The sequence below is a fragment of the Euprymna scolopes genome, chromosome 15, assembly GCF_053919585.1.
Source record: "Euprymna scolopes isolate OS-2025 chromosome 15, ASM5391958v1, whole genome shotgun sequence".
Taxonomy (NCBI): Eukaryota; Metazoa; Mollusca; class Cephalopoda; order Sepiida; family Sepiolidae; genus Euprymna; species Euprymna scolopes.
Window position 1 is genome coordinate 5,374,874 of NC_136496.1, and position 22,478 is coordinate 5,397,351.

General features: G+C 33.5%; 1 protein-coding gene across 12 annotated transcripts in view; it reads right to left on the bottom strand.

Annotated features, from left to right (window-relative positions):
- LOC145293699 (kelch-like protein 24) overlaps positions 1-22,478 on the bottom strand; it is a 196,994-nt gene that overhangs the window by 79,195 nt on the left and 95,321 nt on the right. The window contains exon 1 of one of the 12 annotated variants that reach the window (XM_080140114.1): positions 9,583-9,872. The exons of 10 other annotated variants lie outside the window; for them this stretch is intronic. In XM_080140114.1, the coding sequence (XP_079996240.1) occupies positions 9,583-9,673 (91 nt within the window). In that variant the 5' untranslated portion in view covers positions 9,674-9,872. Of the gene's footprint in view, positions 1-9,582; positions 9,873-22,478 lie in introns of those variants that run through there. One more of the 12 variants, XM_080140120.1, reaches the window with a different exon arrangement.

Consider the following 22,478-nt stretch of genomic DNA (forward strand, 5'->3'; position numbering starts at 1 on the left):
GTTGGAAGCACGACGGGCACAGCTGAGAGAGAGAGAAAAAGGATGGTGGAAATTACAGTTGAATTTAGTTATGGGAAAGCAAGAGTTCAAACAAATATTTTTCTTCATTTCTTTTTTTTTTAGAGTTTGACAAAGATTCACCCAGGTTCAACAAGATATACCTTAAGAAGGTCGGATGTTACATTGACCAAATTATTGAAAAAAAAAAAATAAAAAAAAAAAAAAAAAATAAAGATGAGAACAGTATTCTGAAGAACCAAAAGATAATACCTTTTAAGATTCGTCTACTCAAATCATTAAGTGATAAAAATGCAATTTTGAACTAAAATTTGATGAAGCAAAGAAAACATGTGTGATAGACCAATCTATCACTAAAACCCCTTGTCATGATGTAAGGACACAGCTAAAGTGATTCAAGCTGATTCATATTAGAACCAAAGACAAAAAAAAAAAAAAAAAATTGATACTTGTTGGCTGACCCAAATCCAAAAGCCATAAATCATAATTTTTCCAGAATAATTTTTTAGATAAAAAAAAAAAAAAATGAAGTGAATCCGAAATTACATTTATTTACATATTCATTCAAAGCCCATCCCAAAGAAGACACACTTCTTTTCTTTAAAGACAAAATAAAAATAAAAATGAATAAAAAAAAAATCTAACATGAAAGATGATTTACAACTATTTGATATACCTGTCCATAGTAGGTGATGCATTAAAAGGGTGGAACAGTGAGGTTGAAAGGCATATGCTGAGCAATTTAATCCTGCAAACATTGACTAGTCCTACCAATGTAATCAGCACCACATTGACATTTAAAATTAAAATTGGAGGTTATCAGTATCTTTACATACAAATCTCATCAAAGGTCTTGAGTCAAACATAATAGGCTTACTGACAGCATTGTCACACTACACAGCGGGTTTGTTGACAGAGAGGCTACCTGTATATTTCTGAATAACTTAAGTAGAATAGTTAAAACAACCATTTTGGAAAAAATTAATTAAAAAAGGTCGCTAACATTCCAGGAGTGGCCAAATAAAATACAATTATTTTTGACTAATGCATGTAGAAAAATGCGGATTGATCATTTCAAAGGTCACTGAGTGCACCAACTCCACATTGGTTGATCAAGTCTATAGATCAAGATTAAAAGGTGTTAATAAATCAAGCTCCTTTTACAAGTGTGAAAGGAATGGATTTGCTTGACTAAGTAATCATAGCATAGAAAAATGCAAATTGTGGTTCATAAGCTAAACAGAATAATCACCGCAAGTTGGATTATTCATCTTGAGTGTTATTTGCACGTTTTCACTCCTGTAACCTGCGATTATCTTCACATGCATCTTGTCGAATTCAGGAATTTCAAACAGAAATCATTATTTAATCCATGGAGGTATGATGCTCTCATTCTGTCAGCCATGAACGGGTAAAAATCTATAGTAATTCGCAATCGTGATACAAAAAGTATACCTGCAAATTACTTAAGACTTCTACATGATTATAGTTGTTGAGAAGTTTTGTTATCTTGGTGAAAAAAAAAAAAAAAAAAAAAAAAAAAATGGAGCTCCATCGCAGGTGCTAGTGTGATTGTGAGAGTTACGATTGGATTGGATTAATTCAGAAATCTTCAGTCATTACTAACCAGCAGAGCATTACCAGTGTCCACCAAGAGAAGAGTATCAGAATGTGAACGCAGGGTGATAATGCATGAGAGTGAAAGCGGGCCAGTGATAATCAATGGAAAAAATGATATGAGAATGATACAATGGTTGTGTATTGCAAGTCTTAAAATATGCTTAGATCTGATAACCACAGAGGAAGTGAGGGTTGAGGATATGTGTTGCATGGAGAGAAAGGAGATGAAAATGATACAATGGTTGTGTAATGTGAGTTTTAAAGAAAACTTAGTTTTGATGACCTCAGAAGGTTAAATCGGGACAGTATAGAAAGATACAGAACAGGAAACTTTTGTATAGCCATGTTGAAAAAAAAAATGGATGAGGGTTCCTGGGTTAGATGCAATTCAATTAAGATAGTGGGTTCAGTTCACAGGGGAAGTTCTAAGGAAAACATGGGAGGAAGTGATATAAATGGACCTGAAAGGAAAAGATAGATTAGTTTAACCATTTTAACTGATTGTGATGTTTAAGGTTAACTATTATCGATAACATTCCGTAAACATTGTAGGAAAAGTTAAACTCACTTTGGACCAAATGCAAGACAACCTTGTGTTTGGATAAGCAGCGACATTGGAAGGAAGCAGCTGGGTCTGTTCGAGCACAATTCTTCTCCCAACGTGCAATGAACGTGTGAAACCAGCTGCCGGAAGAAGTGTTATCTGCAAAGTCACTCAATATCTTCAAAGCCAGAGTAGACAAACATTGGAGGAATCACCCACTTTGCTTTGACTACAAATCTAGAGATGATGTTTATTGAAACAATGGAATCTTGGGTGTGTTCTTTCTTACCATATATATTGTATAAATAAAAATATTTCATTACTTATTTAATTTACGAAGAATAGAGACAATATCATTTTCAAAAGCATCATTTATCATTCAATAAAAATCCGATTAAGCATCGAGTGATGCCAGTAATTTTACAAAGTATGGGGAATCCAACCCTTTAGGCTAGAAATTACTTTATAGTTCCAATCTCAGTTTGCAAAAGATGAAACTGTCAAGTAATTTCTAACCCAACAAGTCAGATTTCTAATGTTTGGTATCAATCAATACCTAACTGAATTGTATATATATACCCATAAATATATATTTTTTTTTACATAAAATTATCTATGGGTCACATCCACTACTAAAATTTTACTTTTTTGGAATTCCTTTCCTGCTGCCTGATTCCCTGACTGTACTGATATACAGAAGTTTAAAGGTAACGTAAAACAATATCTTGTTAATCTCTCCCAGGCATGGTTCCAAATAATAGCCCCTTATATCCAAGTGGTGATCTGCCTTATTGGGAGTGAATGCGAGTTAAAAAAAAGAAAGAAAAAAAAGTATATTTTATTGTCATGGGTAATTTAGAAGTAAAGAGATTTCTAATTTTGCCATCTACATGTTTATGAACACAATATGTAAATTAGATGGTAAATAAATTTATCAAGTAACACTAAAAAAGTCACTCTTTAAATTCTCAGACACATTAATGAGTGACTGAATCAACACACTGAAAGAGGGCGATAACAATACATGGTTAAATGAGATATGGCCGACTTGTTCAGTTAATTACAAATTACTGCTAATTAAAAGGATTAGCATAGTTTAGCATGTAATTTGTGCTATGTTAGATTAGCAGGCTGCCCAGCATTGCTCGGTTGTAAAATATGCTTAAATATATTTTAATTTATGCAGAATATCGAGTCCGAGATGGGTATATTTGCTGATGATACAACGCTCTATAACATGCACGAGGGAAGAACGAATGTACAAAAATCTGAGACAGAAAATGACCTGCAGACTTTAATGGAATGGGGACATAAATGGATGGTAACATTTAATGCTAGTAAGACTAAACTGCTCTCCTTTAACAATTACGCCTCTTCAACCACTGATATTCATGACATAACTCCCTACCTAAGAATTCTTCCCTCAAACTCCTTGGCTTAACATTCACAGGAAATATGAATTGAAATAAATAGATTGAGGTCATTGCAAAGGCTGTTGCAAAGAAGGTGGGTTCCCTCTATAGAGCTAGAAAACTGCTCACACTTGAGAGTATCTTGTACCTTTACAAGGCCACCATTTGTACATGCATGGAGTATTGTTGCCACATCTGAGCTGGTGCATCTACCACTAGTCTCTCCCTCTTGAATAGGATATAAAAAAAAAGGGTCTCCAATCTAATAGATCCCACTTTGTCAATAAGGCTCCAACCCGTCCCATCACCGCAATGTTGCACCCTTGTGCTTACTTTACAAGTATTTTAATAGAATGTGCTCTGATGAACTCATCGCACTTGTGCCCCCTTGATGTACATATCCTCGACAAACCTGCTTAGCAACAAAATCAAACCCTTTCACTGTTGAGGTTTCTAATGTCAGAAAGTATTTTACTCAATAGCTTCTTCCCTGGACAGCTTGATTTGGGAATTCTTGCTGCCCGCTTCCCAAACTGTACTGATATGCAGAAATTCAAATGCAACATAAACCAACATCATGTTAATCTTTCTTAGGCATGGTCCCAATTAGTAGCCCCTTACGTCCAAGTGGTAGTATGCCTTGTTTGGATTGAAGGTGAGTAGAAAACCAAAAATTATTATTATAGAGTCAATTCTTAAAAAACACAGTGTGAAATGCTATTGACAATTTCATTTACACCTCGTATTTTAGAAAGTATGAGGACCTATATAACATTGTGTCGATTATACGGACTCAAAAAGATTCACTTATTGCTTCGAAAACCGAAATTCACAGAACATTTTACTTCATGACTTAATTTTTTAACCTTTAAACATGCGACTTAACTTTTTCCGAAATCATAAAAATTTCTTATAACAGACATTTGGCTTTTTGGCTAGAAGCAATGTGTAGTATCTGTTCTGATAACTTCATCTTATCTCAGTCAACAAAGGAAAAATCCTTCAGTTTTATTTTTGTTCCACTCCAAAATGCCCCCTTGGATTTTCTCCACATTAACAGACATGGTGTCTAAGTCTCCCCTAGTGAGGAGGTAAGTTAATAGAAACACATAAATAAACGTTGACTTTTATATAAATAGAAAAAAAATTGGTGCGAATACTGGCGAAGTATAATTTTTTTTTTTTTTTTGGTTGTTTTGTTTTACGGCATATCAAGCATTTGTAAAACATCCAATAATTTTAGAAAAAGATTTTATGCTTCAAGTTTTTTTTTTATATATTCATATATTTATCTATACTGTTTTTTTTTCCCTTTTGTATAGGGAAATTATTGTTTTTAACTTTGCAGAACATGATTGAGTTTTGCAAAGGGGAAAAAAAAACAAAAAAAAACAATGTTTTGGTGCATTTTAGGTCAGAAAGCTAATATCTTCAGTCTGATCTGGTAGCAACAATTATGTCATTTTTTATAGATGTATTAAAATCACCTGCGATTACAAATATATATATTCTATTGTTTCCTGATAAAACAAGCTGAACATCTGCTACACAAAATATAGAAATCGGACAATACTCTATTGAGCATCGATAATCGATTGATTACTCAATCATTTTCTTTCAGAATTTTTTAGATAAGGATTATTTGGATTATTCAGACTACTAATCTCATTGATTGTTAATCTCACAAGGTTTCAGCCAATATAACTTCCGATCTCCAGGTTTAATTTTTTATAAAAACTCTAGAATTTATACAAAATTTTGAACTGAACCTATCATTTAACCCGTCAGTATAGATTGTTCTTGTTCTGTCAGCCATGACAGGGCAGAAGTCTCCAAGTATTTTAGCTTTTGTTTTAATGGATCCATGGTGCAATGGATAAAGGTGTCGAGTGAGGATCAATTCTAAGTAAATTTTCTTGAGGTTGAAGTTCCAATCATCACTAAAGGTGAAATTAATAATAAAAGAAAATAACTTAACATTTCTACTCAGTTATGACTGACGGAACAAGAACAATTTACCCCAGTGAATTAAATAAAGGGTTTAGTTCTAAATTTCGTATGAATTCCAGGAATTCAAAAAATATTTGAAGACTGAAGATTACATCAACCAAACGCCAAACTTGTGAAGATAACACCAAAGGTGAGAATAGTATTTTTTTTTTCTTTTTTGTACAAACAACGAACAATCTCTTATCAAGACCAAAAGGCTATTCGAGGACAAGCATTATTCAAATTTGTTAGGCAGTGAAACATCGAACAGATTAGTAACAATGGCTGTAAACTGGTCAGAATTGATTAAGATGATGAACGAATAAAAAGTTTTCTACATTGGACTTGAAAACTTGTGAATAATCTGTTTTCATTTTCATTTTTAAAATCATGATTTTTTGTCGATGTTTAAATTTAAATCAAATAAATTTTTAATCTCTTAGCTGTCGTTTCTTTTTTTATCTCCTCAGCAAGTATTTCATTTGATGTCTTGCGCCACTTTTCAAACTGAGTAGTAGTAGTAGTAGTAGTAGTAGTAGTAGCAAAACAGTCGTACCTTCTTTTGAGCAAATGAACAAGGCCAGGCCTTTAAAGCCTCTTAGTTTTGTTTTTTGGGTTTTTTTTTGCTACAAATAATGGAGATAGGGGGCCAGGACTTTTCCATCAAGGTCTGATGACTGACCTTGGTTGGCCTGTCATGGCTGGAGTGCCATTTCCAGATATAGAAAGTTTTACAACATTGTTTACTTTTTCCTGGCTGGTATATAAACCGGTTGAGATGCCCTTTTTGAGTGCCAATCAGCTAGAAAGCTTTGTTTATTCATATTTCTGAGTCCCTCATTGTCTACGTTTTTTTTTTTTTTTTTTTTTAAAGTTGCCCTCTATTAACACAGGAAGTGTCCCTAGTTTACAACCTAGGGGACCTGCTGTATGGCTTGAGGAGATCGTAAACCATCTTTTTTAAATTTTATTTTAAGAATATTTGGTCAGGGTTTACTTCAAATGAGAAGTATCGTCATGTCATGGTCTGATAAACCGCTATACAGAGAGAGAGAGAGAGAGAGGGACCGAAGAAACTCAAGGGTGGTGTCTAGGCATTCAAATTCTCTTGAAATTAATTTTTAGGTAAATTATTGTTGTGGTCCTGTTTAGGGAGTCTTAATATTGAAATGAAAGAGTTCTGGTGTTTACTGCGAGCAATTAAACTATGCATGTGCTCTCGACGGCAGAAATGTCTGGCTTACATAGTGCCAGACAAATCCATACTATTATAGACCTTAGAAAAATTATTAAAAAGTTTTTTGTCCATGAAATTGTTAATGATTAATCCATATAGATTCCAAAGTCCGAAACAATGCATGCAGAGAAAATAAGAGATTACATCGGCCAAAACGTTATAGCTACAACAAGCAAGATGCAAATAGTACTAGAAATACAATTTTTAAATTTCATATCAATTTCTGACATTGATATGAGTGTTGATATATGTGTAATTCTTGTCCTATTTTCAACCGGGCAACGAAGCGTGACTCCAAAAGCTTTAAAATCCAATTGGGTGCATTTTAAAACAACTTTTTTTAAGTGAGAAGGACCGGGGGGGGGGGTATGATTACAAATAAAAAAATAAAAAAATTTACTTTGCTAACATATACAAAATAAATAAATACTGATTCTCTCTATATTAGTGGTTCTCAACCTTTTTTACCCATGGACCCCCCCCCCCCCGCCTCATAACTATCGGTCATAGTATAAGAGAGTAAAGGTTAGACAGACAATATAATAAGAAAAGAACCGACTGCCTATCACTTTTTTTCATTTTATTGCTTTCAATGCAATTTTATGGATTTTTTTTTTTTCGCAATCTAGAAAATACATTCAAATTCGTTTGAAGGTCTACTTGTCAAAACAAAATTACAGTAGAAATTAATTTTTTAAGAATAAAAACCATGAGTTTTATTCATGGACACTAAAATATTGTAGACCCCCAATTTTTTATATTTTACCCGTGAACCCCCAGAAACCAAAATCAACAGAGTCTAGACCGTTCCTGTAATGACCTGTTCCTTGTTGATTGGGTTTCGTGCAATTCTAGAAAGTCCATCCTCCAGGGCTTTGCTTTCTCTCTTTAAAAGAGGTTAGTTTATTGCTCGTTGCCTGAGGCGGCCCTACTAGGAAATGCCGACAGGGCTGCCCAGGCACTTTTTGCAGGGCAGAGTGCTGTTTCTCAGGGGACGCTGACTTCTGAATCCTACTTTACAACCCTGGTGTCACATTCTTCGCAGTGAGAGAGAAATGTGACTGAACTCCAATCTATCATCCTCCCCTTGCCAAACTTTCACAAAAAAAAAAAACACAAAAAAACACTCGACTAGCTACAACCCTAACTATGCCTAAATCGAAACGTAGATTCCATGAAAAAGAGCTTCTTTCCCAAAACTGCCCGCCTGTTCGGCTGTCCTGCTTCCTCATCAAATACAACATGGTAGCCTTCAAATCCAATGTAAATAACTCCTCATAAATAACAAAATTCTACCTAATTTACACCATTAATGATTATTACACTACCACCTTACATTCATCAACCCTTATCCTCGAGTGGCTTTTGGGCCTTGATAAGTGGTGCCTGTATGATCACAACTCGTGTGCATGTATTTCTCGCATTAATGTAACCTTGATAATTACACATTGAATTCTTGTTTTTACTATTAACTGAATATTTATTTAAAACAATGCAATGGTGCAAATTAAACATTTTTTAATCCCTTGATAAAATAAAATCCATCCGAATGCATTTTCTTTATTTGTAAACAAATAAGTTATTTTAATTTTGTTAATAATTGAAAAAAAAAAAATAGAAAATTAAAATACTTTGCGACACTTCGAAATTTGAAAAGAATTTAAAAGTGTTTAAACTGTTGACAAAAAGCTATTTCTCGCTTTCAACATTCTTAGCAAACCTTCACGTATTAAAAAAAAATGAAGCTCTTAAGTTATCCCATCATTTTATAAATAAAAATTAAAACATTACTGAAATAAAATTAGTTAAACATTTGGTTCAATTTAATGACCAAATGATGTTGTAATAATTTAACTCAAAATCTTAAATAAAATGGTACGTCTGCAGTTTACGGACAGTGCTGAAATAACATTTAGAAATTCATTCTTAACATAGGGAGGGGAGGGGGGCTCTGTTAACTGTTCTGTACTTTTACCTAACAATTTAATGAACAAAAGATACCGTAAAAATGAGTGATTTGCCAGAACAGCTAACAAAAAGGGATGAAAAAATAAAAATGTTACCAAAGGCAAGATAAGTTACTCTTCTACCTAACTGATGAAGCTTTTAGTAGTTTTAACTTATTTTGTATTTTTAGTTAAAAATAAAATAGTGTAAAACCTGTAGAGTTAAAACGAAAAACAAAATGGTGACCTAATCCGTCCAGTATTAATCGCTCAAAAATCGGAAATTAAACAAAATACTGACAAAACTACATTTTCGCATGATTGATGACATTTGTGTTTCTATCAGTACTTTGTTTAATTTCGATTTATGAGCGATTATCGAGGTTCCAATTAGACCACCGTTTTATTTTTCCTTTCAACTCTACAGGTTTTACACTGCCTTTATTTTTAATTAAAAAAAAACACTTTAAAATAAGTTAAACCGCAAAGAAACTTATCCAGATAAGTAGAAGAGTAACTTACACTTTGGTAACATTTATTTGTGATTATTTTTTTTATTTTTTATTTTCACTCTTTTCGTTAGCTATTCTGGAAACTCGCCTTGAATTTAATTTGAACATCTTTTTCTAAAATCAGCACGATCTGTAAACTGCAGAAGTACAAAAATATATTAAGTAAAAAAGAAAAAGAAAAAACAAAAATGAATAAGAAAAAAAAAAAGAAAAAAAAAAGCTAAACAAAGGTGAAAGTATAAAATTACTCCCGAACAACACCGAGTAAGAAATGCTAATTAAAAGATAAATGTTTTTATTTTACCTTTCGCGTTTGTTTTTGCTTTGTCCAAATAGAAAGATCTCCTTCGGGCAACCGGGGTACTCCCGGGGCGTTGTAACCTCCTTAAAGACATCACCTTAGCAGAATCGCCGAAAAGCACGAAGATCAACGCGAAAAGGAACCACAACAAGAGATTAGACCTGATGATGATGATTATGATGATGATGATGATGATTATTGGCCCAAAATATTACTATCATCAACATCGTTCAATCATTATTACATCATCAGAATCACGTTAAAGTCTCCATTGTCCAAACAATGCGAAAACTGCGTTTCTTCACCTCAAGAATTAGTTCCTCAAACTTTCTATTATTATTATTATTATTATTATTATTATTATTATTATTATTATTATTATTATTATTATTATTATTAATCAATCAGTTATCAATACTATAACATTTATAGGCGAAATCGATTTCACTCCGTAGGCGTGCGAAATTCAAAAGTGACTTTGAAGCCTTTAAACTGCCAACTCGAAAGTAATTTCTGGTTCGAATTAAAGAATCGTGGTTCCATTTGTACACACGCAAAAGTCGTATTTTTCGACCGCGCCCCTATCGTAGAATTGAAGTTTTGTTGTTAGTTGTGCACTTGCAGGCGAATAACGAAGACGCGAGGCGCTGGAAAAAGTATCGAAAATGTTATTGGCTAATAAGTTTATAGACTAAAAAGTTAGAGGGACGAAAGAAACCACCCTCGTCTTTTAAGGCCGTCTGCACCGAGATAGACTAACGAGAACATTTTGGGTTCAGCTTTCCGGAGGACACAACTTAGATATTGCACCATTTAACAGCTTAAACAGGTGTTTAAAAAAAAGTAGAAAAAAAAAAAACAACAAAAAAAAATAAACACAAACATTTTATATACTTATATAAGGTGGGTGTCTATGTGTGTGTGAGTGAGTGAAGAGAGACACAGACGGGAAAAAAAAGGAGAGAGAGAGAGACAGGGAAGGAAAGAGAGGCACAGACAAAGAGAGACACACAGGCGCAAAGAGAGAGATAGAGAGAGAGATATACAGAGAGAGAGACAGACACTGAGATATACAGAGGGAGGAGAGAGAGACAGACACAGAGAATGAGAGAGAGAGAGAGAGAGAGAGAGAGAGAGAGACAAAAGAGTCTGGATGAGAAGGCGTTAGAGAGAAAAATAGAGACAGTGTCAGAGTATTCAGAGAAAGAGAAAGAGTGTCAGAGAGAAAGGGAAAGATAGTGCCAGAGAGAGAGAGAGAGTTTCAAAGAGTATCAGAGAGAAAGAGAGAGAGAGACACACACACAGTGTCAGAGAAAGGGAAAGAGAGACAGAGTGTCAGAGAAGAGAGAATAAGAGAGAGAGAGAGAGAGAGAGAGAGAGAATAAGAGAGAGACAGAGTGGTCCTGTCTGTTGGTTAGTTTCAGTTTAAACGAGAAAGTTTGTAGTTTAATCGATCTGTCACACTTAGATTTTGATAGCAAAGAATTAGTGTAGTCTACGTTTTGAAAATATATCTATACAGCAATTAAGCTACACAAATTATTCCTTTCGTGCTGAACGTGAGGATTCGTCAGGCTATTGCATGGAATTGATTTTACCACGCATTTTTATATATTCACAAAGTTCTGAGTTTACTAGTTAGCCAATCAGATTTTTTGTTATTCACGCACCCATTTACCGCAGACAAAAAGCGCGTGTTTATCAGGCAGATGTTCACTTGACTTATAATTCATCCCTTCCTTTGTTCATTTGAGGGAATGGAGCCACCTTTTCTTTGTTAGAAGGTGACCTAGTTTTAATCTTGATATGTCTAGATCTGTCTGCTTATATTATTGTATATATATATATATATATTACAAAGGGGTTACTACATACCAAGGCCTGGAGGCTACACAAGGATAAGGGTTAATGTGTGTATTCTAGTTATTGGGACAGTTGCGTAATAATCGTTTATAGTGGTAATTTGGTATTAGATCGTTTATGAGGATAGTTGAATAAAAATTTGTTTACAATGGACTTGAAGACGATATTGTAATCAGCTGGAAAGCAGACAAATGGAACAGAGTTTCACAGGTGGGCTGTTCTAGGAAAGAAGTTTTGTCCATGGAATTCATACTTAGGTTTAGGCACTTATAGAGTGGGGAAATTTATTGATAGTGATTTTGACTAGACGAGTGATTTTGTGAAAGACTGGTGGGAGGAGGGACCATAGATTAGAGCTCAGTCAAACACCTGCCATAAAAATAGTGATAGAGCAGGGACAGGCTCGTAATGTCTCTTCTGTGGAATTGAGATTGCAGAGAAGAGAAAAGGGCACCGCCTACTAGATTATAAAGTCTGTTTTGAACTTTATCAAGGCAGGATAAAGATTAACAGGGCGATATTTAGTAGGATCAGATCGATCAACAGCACCTTTAAAGACGGGCAACAGAGGACTCCTTCCAACAAGAAGGGAAACAGGACCGAGACAAACAGAAATTAATTTTGAGAGGATAGAAAAAAGTTCAGAATAACAGAAATCAAATCAGGACTGGAAGCCTTAGATTGGTCAAGACCGGCAAGAATTTTAGCAACCATTTTTGGAACGAGAATTACAGATGTAAAAGTGTAATCAGTTTTTAGAGGAAAATCCAGAAGGACAGCGCCAAAATCATCGATAGAAGAATTGTCAGCAAAAAGATGAGCAAAGAGATCAGCCTTATCCTTAGAAGATCAAATGACCTGGAGACCATTAAAAAGAGGAGGAATAGCAGACTTGCCGCTACTAATAACATTATTATAGATTTCCCAAAAATCATGAGAGCCAATCTTGAGATGAGATAGAGTTACAAATCCTTTGAGAATAGTTAGACTTAACCTTGGAAATTGCTCTCTTGCAGGCATTGTTAGCTCTTCTGTAGGATTGTATAGAAGCCTCAGAACCATATGGGGAAGGTGACAATTTGGGACAAGTCATGAGACGGAAAAGTTCAGCAAGATCTGTGCGATTAGAGAGGGAAAGCTAGTTAGAATGGTGAGCATTAAAGTCGCGGAAAACAAATATAGAGATTGACGGATGAAGTTGTAACACATTATCAATATTGTTGGATATATTAGCATCAACAACAGAACAGTCACTGTCAGAAGGGGAACAATATAAAAAAACAAAAAAACAACAACAATAGGAAGCGGAGAGCAGCAAAGACAATCTTAAACAAATAAAAGGAAATCCATGAGATTCCAGACTGGAGACACATACTATGGGGAGATCCTTGCGAACAAAAATTGCAAAACCATGTAATTGCGTGGAAGAGCAAGAGACAAATAATCCACCACATAAGAATCGGAATTTTTCTTATAAAAATCAAGAATGTGAGGATATTTGTGCAAACGAAAAGACTGAACATCAGGAAAGTTTTACCTGAAAACTCTCGTAAGAAATAGTAAGAAATAATGCTGTTGGGTGGATCTGTAGAAGACAGGATAAAATAAAAAGGAAAGAAAGGTAGAATCACTTCAAGACAAATAAAACCTGAAAGAAATCCCACTACCAGCGTTCAATCCCCTGGATTCCAAACTGGCCAACTAAAAAGATAAGCCCTTCAACTGACCAATAGAGAAAAAAAAAAAAAAAAAAAAAACGGTTACTAGGCTGGCCAACAAAAAGTCTACATCCTTGGTATTTGAATAGAGTTAGGTTGTTTTTTTTTGGGGGGGGGGGTTACAAACAAATCAGGCTGGAAGTTCATACACGTCTGCTTTCTTCTGTAAATAAAAATATCACTTTTTACTCTTTTCTGGTAGCATTAAATAATTTTCAATTTATGTATTTCCTTTTAAAATTTAAATGCCATAAATATGAGATCCGATTGTGAAAATGACATTTCCAGAACAAGAAGAAAGATAAAGATAAATAGAAAACCACGACAAACAGCGTTGGAGTCAGCAATTGTTAAAAAGGATGGTGCACTTCTACACGTGTTCACACTGCGACAGCAGAATAAATGTTTACCCAGAAGAAATAATTTCTTGGAAAATTCTAAGACACGCTGAACTTTCATTCACTATGAATATTTTAGTTTTCGTTGTTCTAACAAGTTGCCATTAATTGTTAAAAGATTTTTGCATGGATTGACTTTGCTATTTTTCCTTTTCATATTGCCTTTTCTCTTTAGACTGTCGAACGGAGTACTGAGAACAGATCTTTGTGAATATTAAAATAGCCAAATATGGCAATAATCACAAACTAATGAAAAATGCTATTTCAAATTTAAGTGCAACACATGGTTATGTATGGTTTGAATGTACACATATAAAAATTGTAGCATTAAACAGCTTTCTATAAACATGAATACATACTACACCAGAGGACGTTCAGATCTAATTATCTCCCTTTTTACAAAACTAAATTTCTTTTTCACGTGCAACGTTCTAAGATATTCTGATTTCTTACTAGTTTAGTTATTAAGATTAAAAACCTGGTTAGAGATAGGTTTCTTTGGAAATCAATTTCTTAAAGCTGTCCAACATCTGCTACTATGCAAAAACGGATGTGATGACGATGCCTGCACTTTAAACGTTCTAAAATACTCTGAACCCTCATATGCTACGAACTCTGCTTTTTAGATTGTATGAATGAGTTGTCAATTATTTTTATTGACTTTGCCATTCTTTCTCTTGATATTGCCTTTTTTGTCTATATCCTGGACAAAGTGCCGAGAACAGATCCTTGGTGAGTATGAAAACAGCCAAACGGGGCAGTAATCATAAACCAACAATAACCAAAAAAAATGCCCTTTCAAACAAAAAGTACAACACATTTTTATGCATGGTTTGAATGGATGTATATTTATAGAGGTTATAGCATTACATAGCTATACATGATGATTGCAACGTCTTGTCAGACGAGTGCCACTCCCTCAGACATTTAAAATCCATGAGCCCAAATGTCTGAGGGAGTATCTATACAAATATGATGTTAAAGAGTCTTAGCTTTGTACGACAGCTAAGTCTCTCTCTCGGTTCAAAATGTTGAGATCCAGCACAAAGCAAGAGCAAGATAGCCAGCAACAAATTAAACTGCAGACCAGCTTAATGCGGGTACTGGTCTTCCGCTTTATGGTTTTTTAAATCAGAGATTTGCTTCTCCTAGAAAGGTTGCCTTCACCACGGCTTACGGGAGCCCTCTCTACCCCAATACACATATACACACACACACAAATATACACGGTGCTAGTTGGCCGTTGACCCAGAAAAAGAGTTCATTCACCCTTTGGAAGGTCTTGTTTTTAATCCTTCAGGGAGACTAGCCGCCCTCCTCACCAAACAAGTCTGGTGGGGGAACCAGTTTAGTCGCCGGTGACCCGACCATGAGGCAGGTAGTACTGGGTTACATGGTACCAGTAGCATATGACATGGCCTGACATATATACCTAACATAGCTATACATACATACATACATACATAGATACACACACCAAAGGGTGTTTTGACCTAATTATCTCCCCTTTTTACACCACTAAAGGGTGCCATGATCAAGGACTATAAGAGCCAAAACAGAGATTACCTTGCCTTCCCCCCCCCCCCCTTATAGCAGTCACAAGGAAAGGAGTAACAGTTACATCATGCATTGTCCATCAAAAATGGAACAGTGTTCTACTTAAAAGATAAAATCTTTATGATTTTGTGCGATGGTGACAATTTTCTTATGCAACGAGCATTGTTTTCACATAAGTGAATTCTCATCGTTATAAAAAGACTTTCCTTTCCGGGTCAGTACAGAAAACTTGGCATTACAAGGTTAGACCAAGTGAAGTGTTCGGAGAGACAGCCGTTTGATACAAAATGCTACATTTCTTGCCTCGAATAATACACGCACAAAATACAAGGTATGTGAGAGACCTTCAATTTTTTCACATCGTCTTTTCAAACTTTCTTTGATGTGTGTGTGCACTTTTACACACACAATCTTCTAGCTGGGAGCAAACCTTGCTAGGTTCGCATTTACCAAATGATATTTAGAATAGATTTTGTTTTGTTGCTTTGTTTTATGCATTTGCTTCGACGAGACGTCGCAAGATTAGTCATCTATTTTGATACTAATTTATTCTTTTCAAAACGGACGCTTAATTTTGAGACACCCTGAACAATAAAATCTACAAAAATATGAATGGATGTAGAGCCGTCGGTCGGTCGGTCGCTAGATTTCAAAGTTGATTTTGTTAGCGCAGAGATGAAAACACAGAACCCCATCTTAGGCTAAATTTGGTTATACAAAACATAGCACGTTAAGTTTAGACCAAGTGATCGGAAGAAGAGAGAGCACGAGGTCTAAGACAGAAATGCTATATTCCTTGCCTCGTATAACAAAGGTGGACGGATGCAGCTAAAATGCGGCTTTGCAGTTGGTTACTAGATTTCAAAGTTGATTTTGTATTTCATTAATGCAGGAGACAAGGCTCTGAGCAGCATGCATCCAAAGGAAGTCTTACAATAAAAACGAAACATTGATGGACATATTACTTGGTTTGTACCTTTTTCATCTCTTCACACACACACACACACACACACACACACACACACAGAACTTGAATGCCTACTAGACACTATCCTCGTGTGTCTAAGGTCTCTCTGTACAGGGATTTGTCAGAACAATCTGGCATGAGGATACTTTTTCCATAGAAGTAAACCCTGACCAAATATTCAAAATCACATAGTATTCACAGCCCAAATAAGATCTCCTCACTATGGCTACCCCACAGCTTTTCCGAGGAATGGTGCACCTTCTCCAAGTGATATTACCTCAAGTAATAGCACGAAGCTGGATACTCCACCAGACTAGATAAATTCTTGTCCTGGAATCCAGTAAGACCATGAGACCAACATGAAAGATATACAACATAAAAATGGTTAATTGGGGAGAGGAAAATTATGTTCTCAATTTCTTTACTAACTCATTGTTTGAGAGATAAAGAACTTTAATGGAACATTCGAATATCTATGTATTTCATATAGATTTCAAGTGTTAGCCCCAGGTCGTGGGCCCTTTGATTTTTGAGAACTTCAACTGAAGTAAAATAAAACAAAACAATATATATATATATATATATATATATATATATATATATATATATATATATATGGGACAAGTAAGAGCACATTAAAATGGACATATCTAAAGGTCTTTTCTATTCTTGTTTCTATAATTAAAAAAAAAAAAAAAAAAAAAAAAAAAAAATAGATGAACACAGGGAGATTTGTGCAACAACGACAAACCAGTTTTAAGAACAAGAACAATGCTAATTGTAATGTCGTTATAATTGTCAGGTTAAAGGTTACACAGGTCTTTTCTTTTTCTAGAGAGTACACTTATAATGAGGGATGGGGTCAAACTAAAAGGGGGTGGGGGAAAGGAAATGATTCATTTTTCTCCTGTCAGAATCAGATGAGAGCCAAGAAGAAAACTTTAATAATAAACATCGTTTATCTATTTTTGTGCTAAGACTAAGTCAATGTCATTAAAACATTTTCTATGTACATTAATAACACAAAATGCTAAAATATTCCTTTGTATTGGGATTGAGTTATGATTTTTTTTTAATTTTTAAATGAATTGAGCAATCAGGCTAAATTCAAGTTAGCTTATTTTTGTAACTGGAAATATTACCTTTACTCTTTTCTAATAGGATTAAATAATTCTCAATTTATGTATATATGCATAAATCCTTTTAAAATAGGAATGTTGTCATAAACATGAGATAAAATCTTTGGTTCCTTCCGTATAAAACATTCACAACAAAAAACTTATCTTCCTACAACCATTGTACATAATTCTTTCTTCTTCCACATACCCAAAACTAAATGGAGCTTCTACAAGCAAAGTCTCTTTCCAACAGCTACCCATTTGTGGAACACAATACTATAGGGCTGCTTCCCAGTTGACTACAATATGGTAGTTTTCAAGTCCAATGTAAACAAATTCTTGTTGAAGGTCCTCTGAAATAATCAATTTCTAACCAGTTCCAACCATCGTTAGCAATACTCAGTGTTTATTTCGCCATTCATCCAACAAACTCGTACCTAATCCTCGAGTGGCTTTTAGGACTTGATATAAACAGAGCCTCCTATTGGTAGATAAAAATCTTTTTTTACTATCATTAACTAATGAGAGTTAATTCTATGGTTATAAAATTGTATATGCATTTGGCCATTTCGAGTCATCAAGGAATGGAATTTGAACATTTGAGAATGGGAGAAAAGTTAGAAAAAATTTATTTCATTGTCAATGAAATTAGGATAAACAATTGGTTGCCAATTACTTTTTTCTTTCTTTGCAATTGCAAATGTTTGCATATTAATGAAAAAAATAGTTATTAGGAGGAGTGGTCCAAAAGTAACAGACAGAAAAGTTTTCAAAGAAAGGAGCATTTCTTTTCTTTTTTTTTCTTTTTTTTTTACAATAGCCAAAGAAAATAAAAAATAGTTGAAAAAATAATAAATGTTAGCAAAGGCAAGATAAGTTAGTCTTCTAACTACCGGGATATGTTTTTTTGTGCTTGAACTTATATGTAAGTTTGTGGAGTTGGGGAAAAAATATGATTTCATTACAGCCATTGGGACTCCCAGTAATTGCTCAAAAATTGAAAATTAAACAAAATACTGGTAGAAAATCACATTTTTTGCAGGATTGTTAATATACCATCATTTTGTTTACTTTTTTTAATTTTGAGCTATTATCAAGGCTTGAGATGACTGTAAAGAGACCATTTTTTGTCAGACTTGACAGTACTTTTGTTTTCAAGTAAAAAAGACATTTTAAAATAAGTTAAAATAAAAAAAAAAAAACAAATAAAAAAAACATATTTGGTACCATCTATTTGTTACATAAATATTTTTTTCAACCGCCCCCTTTTGTTGGCTATTATAAAAAAAAAACAAGCCAAGCATATGGGGTCCCCTCCATGAGTGAAAAATTTACTTTCACCATGACTAATGTGTGTAAAATTTAAAAAGTTCAAGGCCTAGTTATTGAGAAAAGTGCGGACAGATGAACAATTTGGGGGCAATTTTACTGCTATAATGGCCCCTTAGCAGGGCAACCAGTCATCCCAGAAAATCGATTATGACAAAAATTTACTTTCACCATGACTAATGTTTGTGCAAAATTTTGCAAAAATCCAAGGCATGGTTATTAAGAAAAGCGTGAACAAATAAACGAACGGACAAACTGGAGTAAATTACTAGGTCTAATCCTTCCTTTGTCAGAGGACAAAAAAGCCTACACACTTGTTTTAATTATATTTCTTAGCCAGAATCACAGGCAATGTCAAGTAACCCTGCCAGTAAGCTATAAATGGTTTTATTTTCCATTGTTTAAGAAGGTCATTAATTCTCTAGTTGTTTATGGAAACTAGAAAGATAATGTAGCATAAAAATTGGTTGATTTTTATTGTGGTTATAAAATATTTTTGATGTTAGAAAAAAAGAGAGAGAGAATTACTAAAGACTGGTATTTTTTTTGAAGATATATAATATTGAAGTATCTCCCCAACAAGTAAAACTTAATGTTAAGTAGATTATACCCATGATGAATGTGGTAGTTTGGTGATTGAAACTAGTTTAGAGAATAGACCAAGAAGATGATAGCCAAACGTCTATCCCACCTTACCAAGTTTTGGCCTTGTGCCACGTCTTATTTTATAAAATGAGAGTAGAAAGTGAATCTTGGGTTTACTTTCAGCAGTTGCATAACTCTTCACTTATTTTGTCTTCTAGTCCTCACATTCCAGGAACAATGTCTCTGACAAAGGGGAAGAATTGCTGTTTTCTAGGTCAGAATCTATTCCATCAAACATTTATCGCTGGCAAATTTTTAACCTTGAAGTATTTTTTCAACTTCTTGCATAAAGTGGCTTCATGCCTTATCTGAAGTGATTTCCATAAAAATAATTGAACTAGATAAAGTTTACTACATTAAACATTTTTGTAAAATTTTAAACATATCTAAAATCCAACATCATGACTAATTTTTTTTTTAATGGTAGTATTTTGATATGTGAGGAATTGCTAAGCATTTTAAATTCTTTTCAATTTTCAAAGTAAATTTCTTTTTTCCAACTATTAAGAAAAGATTAAAATGGTTCACTTGTTTATGAAAAAAAAAAAAACAAACAAAAACAAAATGCATTTTGGTGGTAAATCTATTTATACTTTATGATCATATTTTTTTTAAATAGGATTTTAAAGTTTTTTATGGAAATCACTCTAGACAAGGTATGAAGCTACTTGATGTAAGGATCTAAGAAGAAAAAATAATACTTCAAACTCAGAACTGCAAACAATATATGTTAGATGGAATAGATTCTGACCCAGAAAACAGCAATTCTTCCCCTTTGCCAGAACCATTGCTGATAGAATGTGATAACTAAAAAAAAAAAAGGGAAACAAAAGTTAACAAAGCTGCCGAAAGTACACGCAAGATCCACTTTCTATTCTTATTTTGTTAATTTACATTATTAATAGAGTGCTGGTGAAAATCCAGGAAGATCCAACACCAGGATCTGTCGTTCTCTGACAAACTTGTTTTATAAAGAAAGTTCACTAAACTGTAAACTTTCAAACAGTAATAGGATCGAAAGAAAATGTTTTAAAAAGATATTACACACACGTTGGTCTTATTTTTTTTGTTGAGTCACTCTCTTAAATAATAAAATTTTGTCCAGTTTCACCCTCCAAAAAACTGAGAAAAGTCGAGAGTATTTAAAATGAATAAATTTATACATTTGTTTTTGATGTGCAGACGATAATGAGAAAAATTAATGAGTTATGGTTATGTGTGTTTGTTAGTGTCTGCATGCGTATGCTTATGACTGTATGCATGAGCAGGTTAAGATGGCAACCCCAAGCCCGTCAGATTTTGTCTCAACTGCTTATTGAAGGAAAAATCTGGCCTTATATGGGGTTAAGAAGGGCCCAAAATGGCTATTTCAAATAGATTTAGAGAATCTTCTGATTGGTCCAAAATATTTGTTTTTATTAATTCAGGTGGATGCATGCGCAACCAAATATGTAAAGAGTAATCTTTGTTAGCAACAAAGGTGTTACACTTTAATTCTTCTATTTTATTGTTCATGCTAGTTTCATATATGACAGTTTGAACTGTGCAAAATTCTTGGAATCCATAACCGATCGTTTGCAATTCTCTTAAGGTGTTTTCTCATTGTCCACCTGAAAAGAACATTAACCCTAATCCTCGAGTAACCTTTGGGTTTTAATACGCAAGGAATCATCACTACAAACACTGCTGCAGTAGGTGTATCAGAATTTGGGGGGAATTTTTGACACCCCTAACAGGAAACTGCAAATAAAATTTAAAAAAAAAAAAAAACTCGTAATTTCTCTTTTAAAAGTGGGTTGTTTATTTTCTTTATGGATTATACTTCCAAAATAAACTATTACAGTTGTATAAAAAGTAATAGAAATATTATTTTTTATTTTAAAAAAAACAGTAATGAAATCAATTGAATTTTACCAGTTAAGTATTTTTCAATTTTTAAACTTTAAAAATCTATCAAAATTTTTCTATTGATTCAATTTTTACGATATTTTCAGGGTCAATGTGAAATTTTATGCTCTTTCCAATAAACCGAATATAATATTTTAGACAAACTTTTTCTTTTTAATTCACGCCCCCCCCATTTTGAAATGTCTGTTAAAAAGTAAATAATTTACGCACCAAAGTTTTATATATCACAAATTGAAGATAAAAAATCAATAAATAATATATTCAAATTTAAAACAAAAAAAAAGTGTTTTTTTTAGAAATTTACCTGTAAAGTCTGAAGTTTAAAACTTTTTTTTTTTTTAAAGAACTATGTTTTTTTTTGTTTTGTTTTTAATAAAACCTTGATCCTTGCTCCTTTAATTGAAAAAAAAAAAAAATTAAAAAAAATTAGGGTTTGAATGACATTTTTCGAGTAGTTATAAGCTTGGAAAGACAGGGGGTCGAATTATTCAATATATTTCACGCATTCGTAAGGTCAGTTTCTGACACTGCTGCAGTGACGTTCACCCCATAATGTTCAAATAAAAACTATGTACTTGTGTGTAGGAACAACTTTTAGTTTTCAGTTGGGAAATTTGAAGAGTGCACAGCAGAGGCAAACAAATGCAATTTCAGGACTGAATCAAATAATTTTTTTTCGTAACAAAGCCAGAATTATGAAATTTTTGAACGTGTGTTTTTTTATTGAGAAAGTTTTTTTTTATGAATAGAACTTATAACACAAAATAGTTTAGTTTTTAATAAAATATGAACACGCATTATTAAAATTATGTGAATTTTGAGAACTTTTTTCCCTTTAAAAACTTAAAATTTTTCATAATCATCAAAAGTTGTCAAAACATTAAGTAATCGATCGTGTGAGTTTATTTACAGGGGAAACATGCATTTAAAAATTTCATAATTCTGGCTTTGTTAAAAAAAAAAAAAAAAAAAAAAAAAAAAAAAAAAAAGACACTTTTCAATTTGGTCCTAAAATGGCATTTATCTGCCCCTAATATGCACTCTCCAATTGTCCCAACTAAAAATCCCTAAAAGTTGTAACACAAATGCCAAAAAGTGTTAGAAAATGGTTTCTACTCAGTTCTGGTAAATATTGATAAATAAAAATGTTGATTTTTTAATCCAATCCAAAGTGTTTCTGCATAAACACCAAGATGATGACATCGGACACCCATCCCACCGAATTTTGGCCTTGTGCCATACCTTAAAGAAAATTTGTGCATTTTTTACAATAGCTAATAAAATAAAAACAGAGTGAAAAAATAAACAACAAACAAATGTTATCAAAGGCAAGATAAGTTACTCTTCTACCAACCTGGGGAAATTTTGTGTAAACTTATTTTGAAGTGCTAATTTA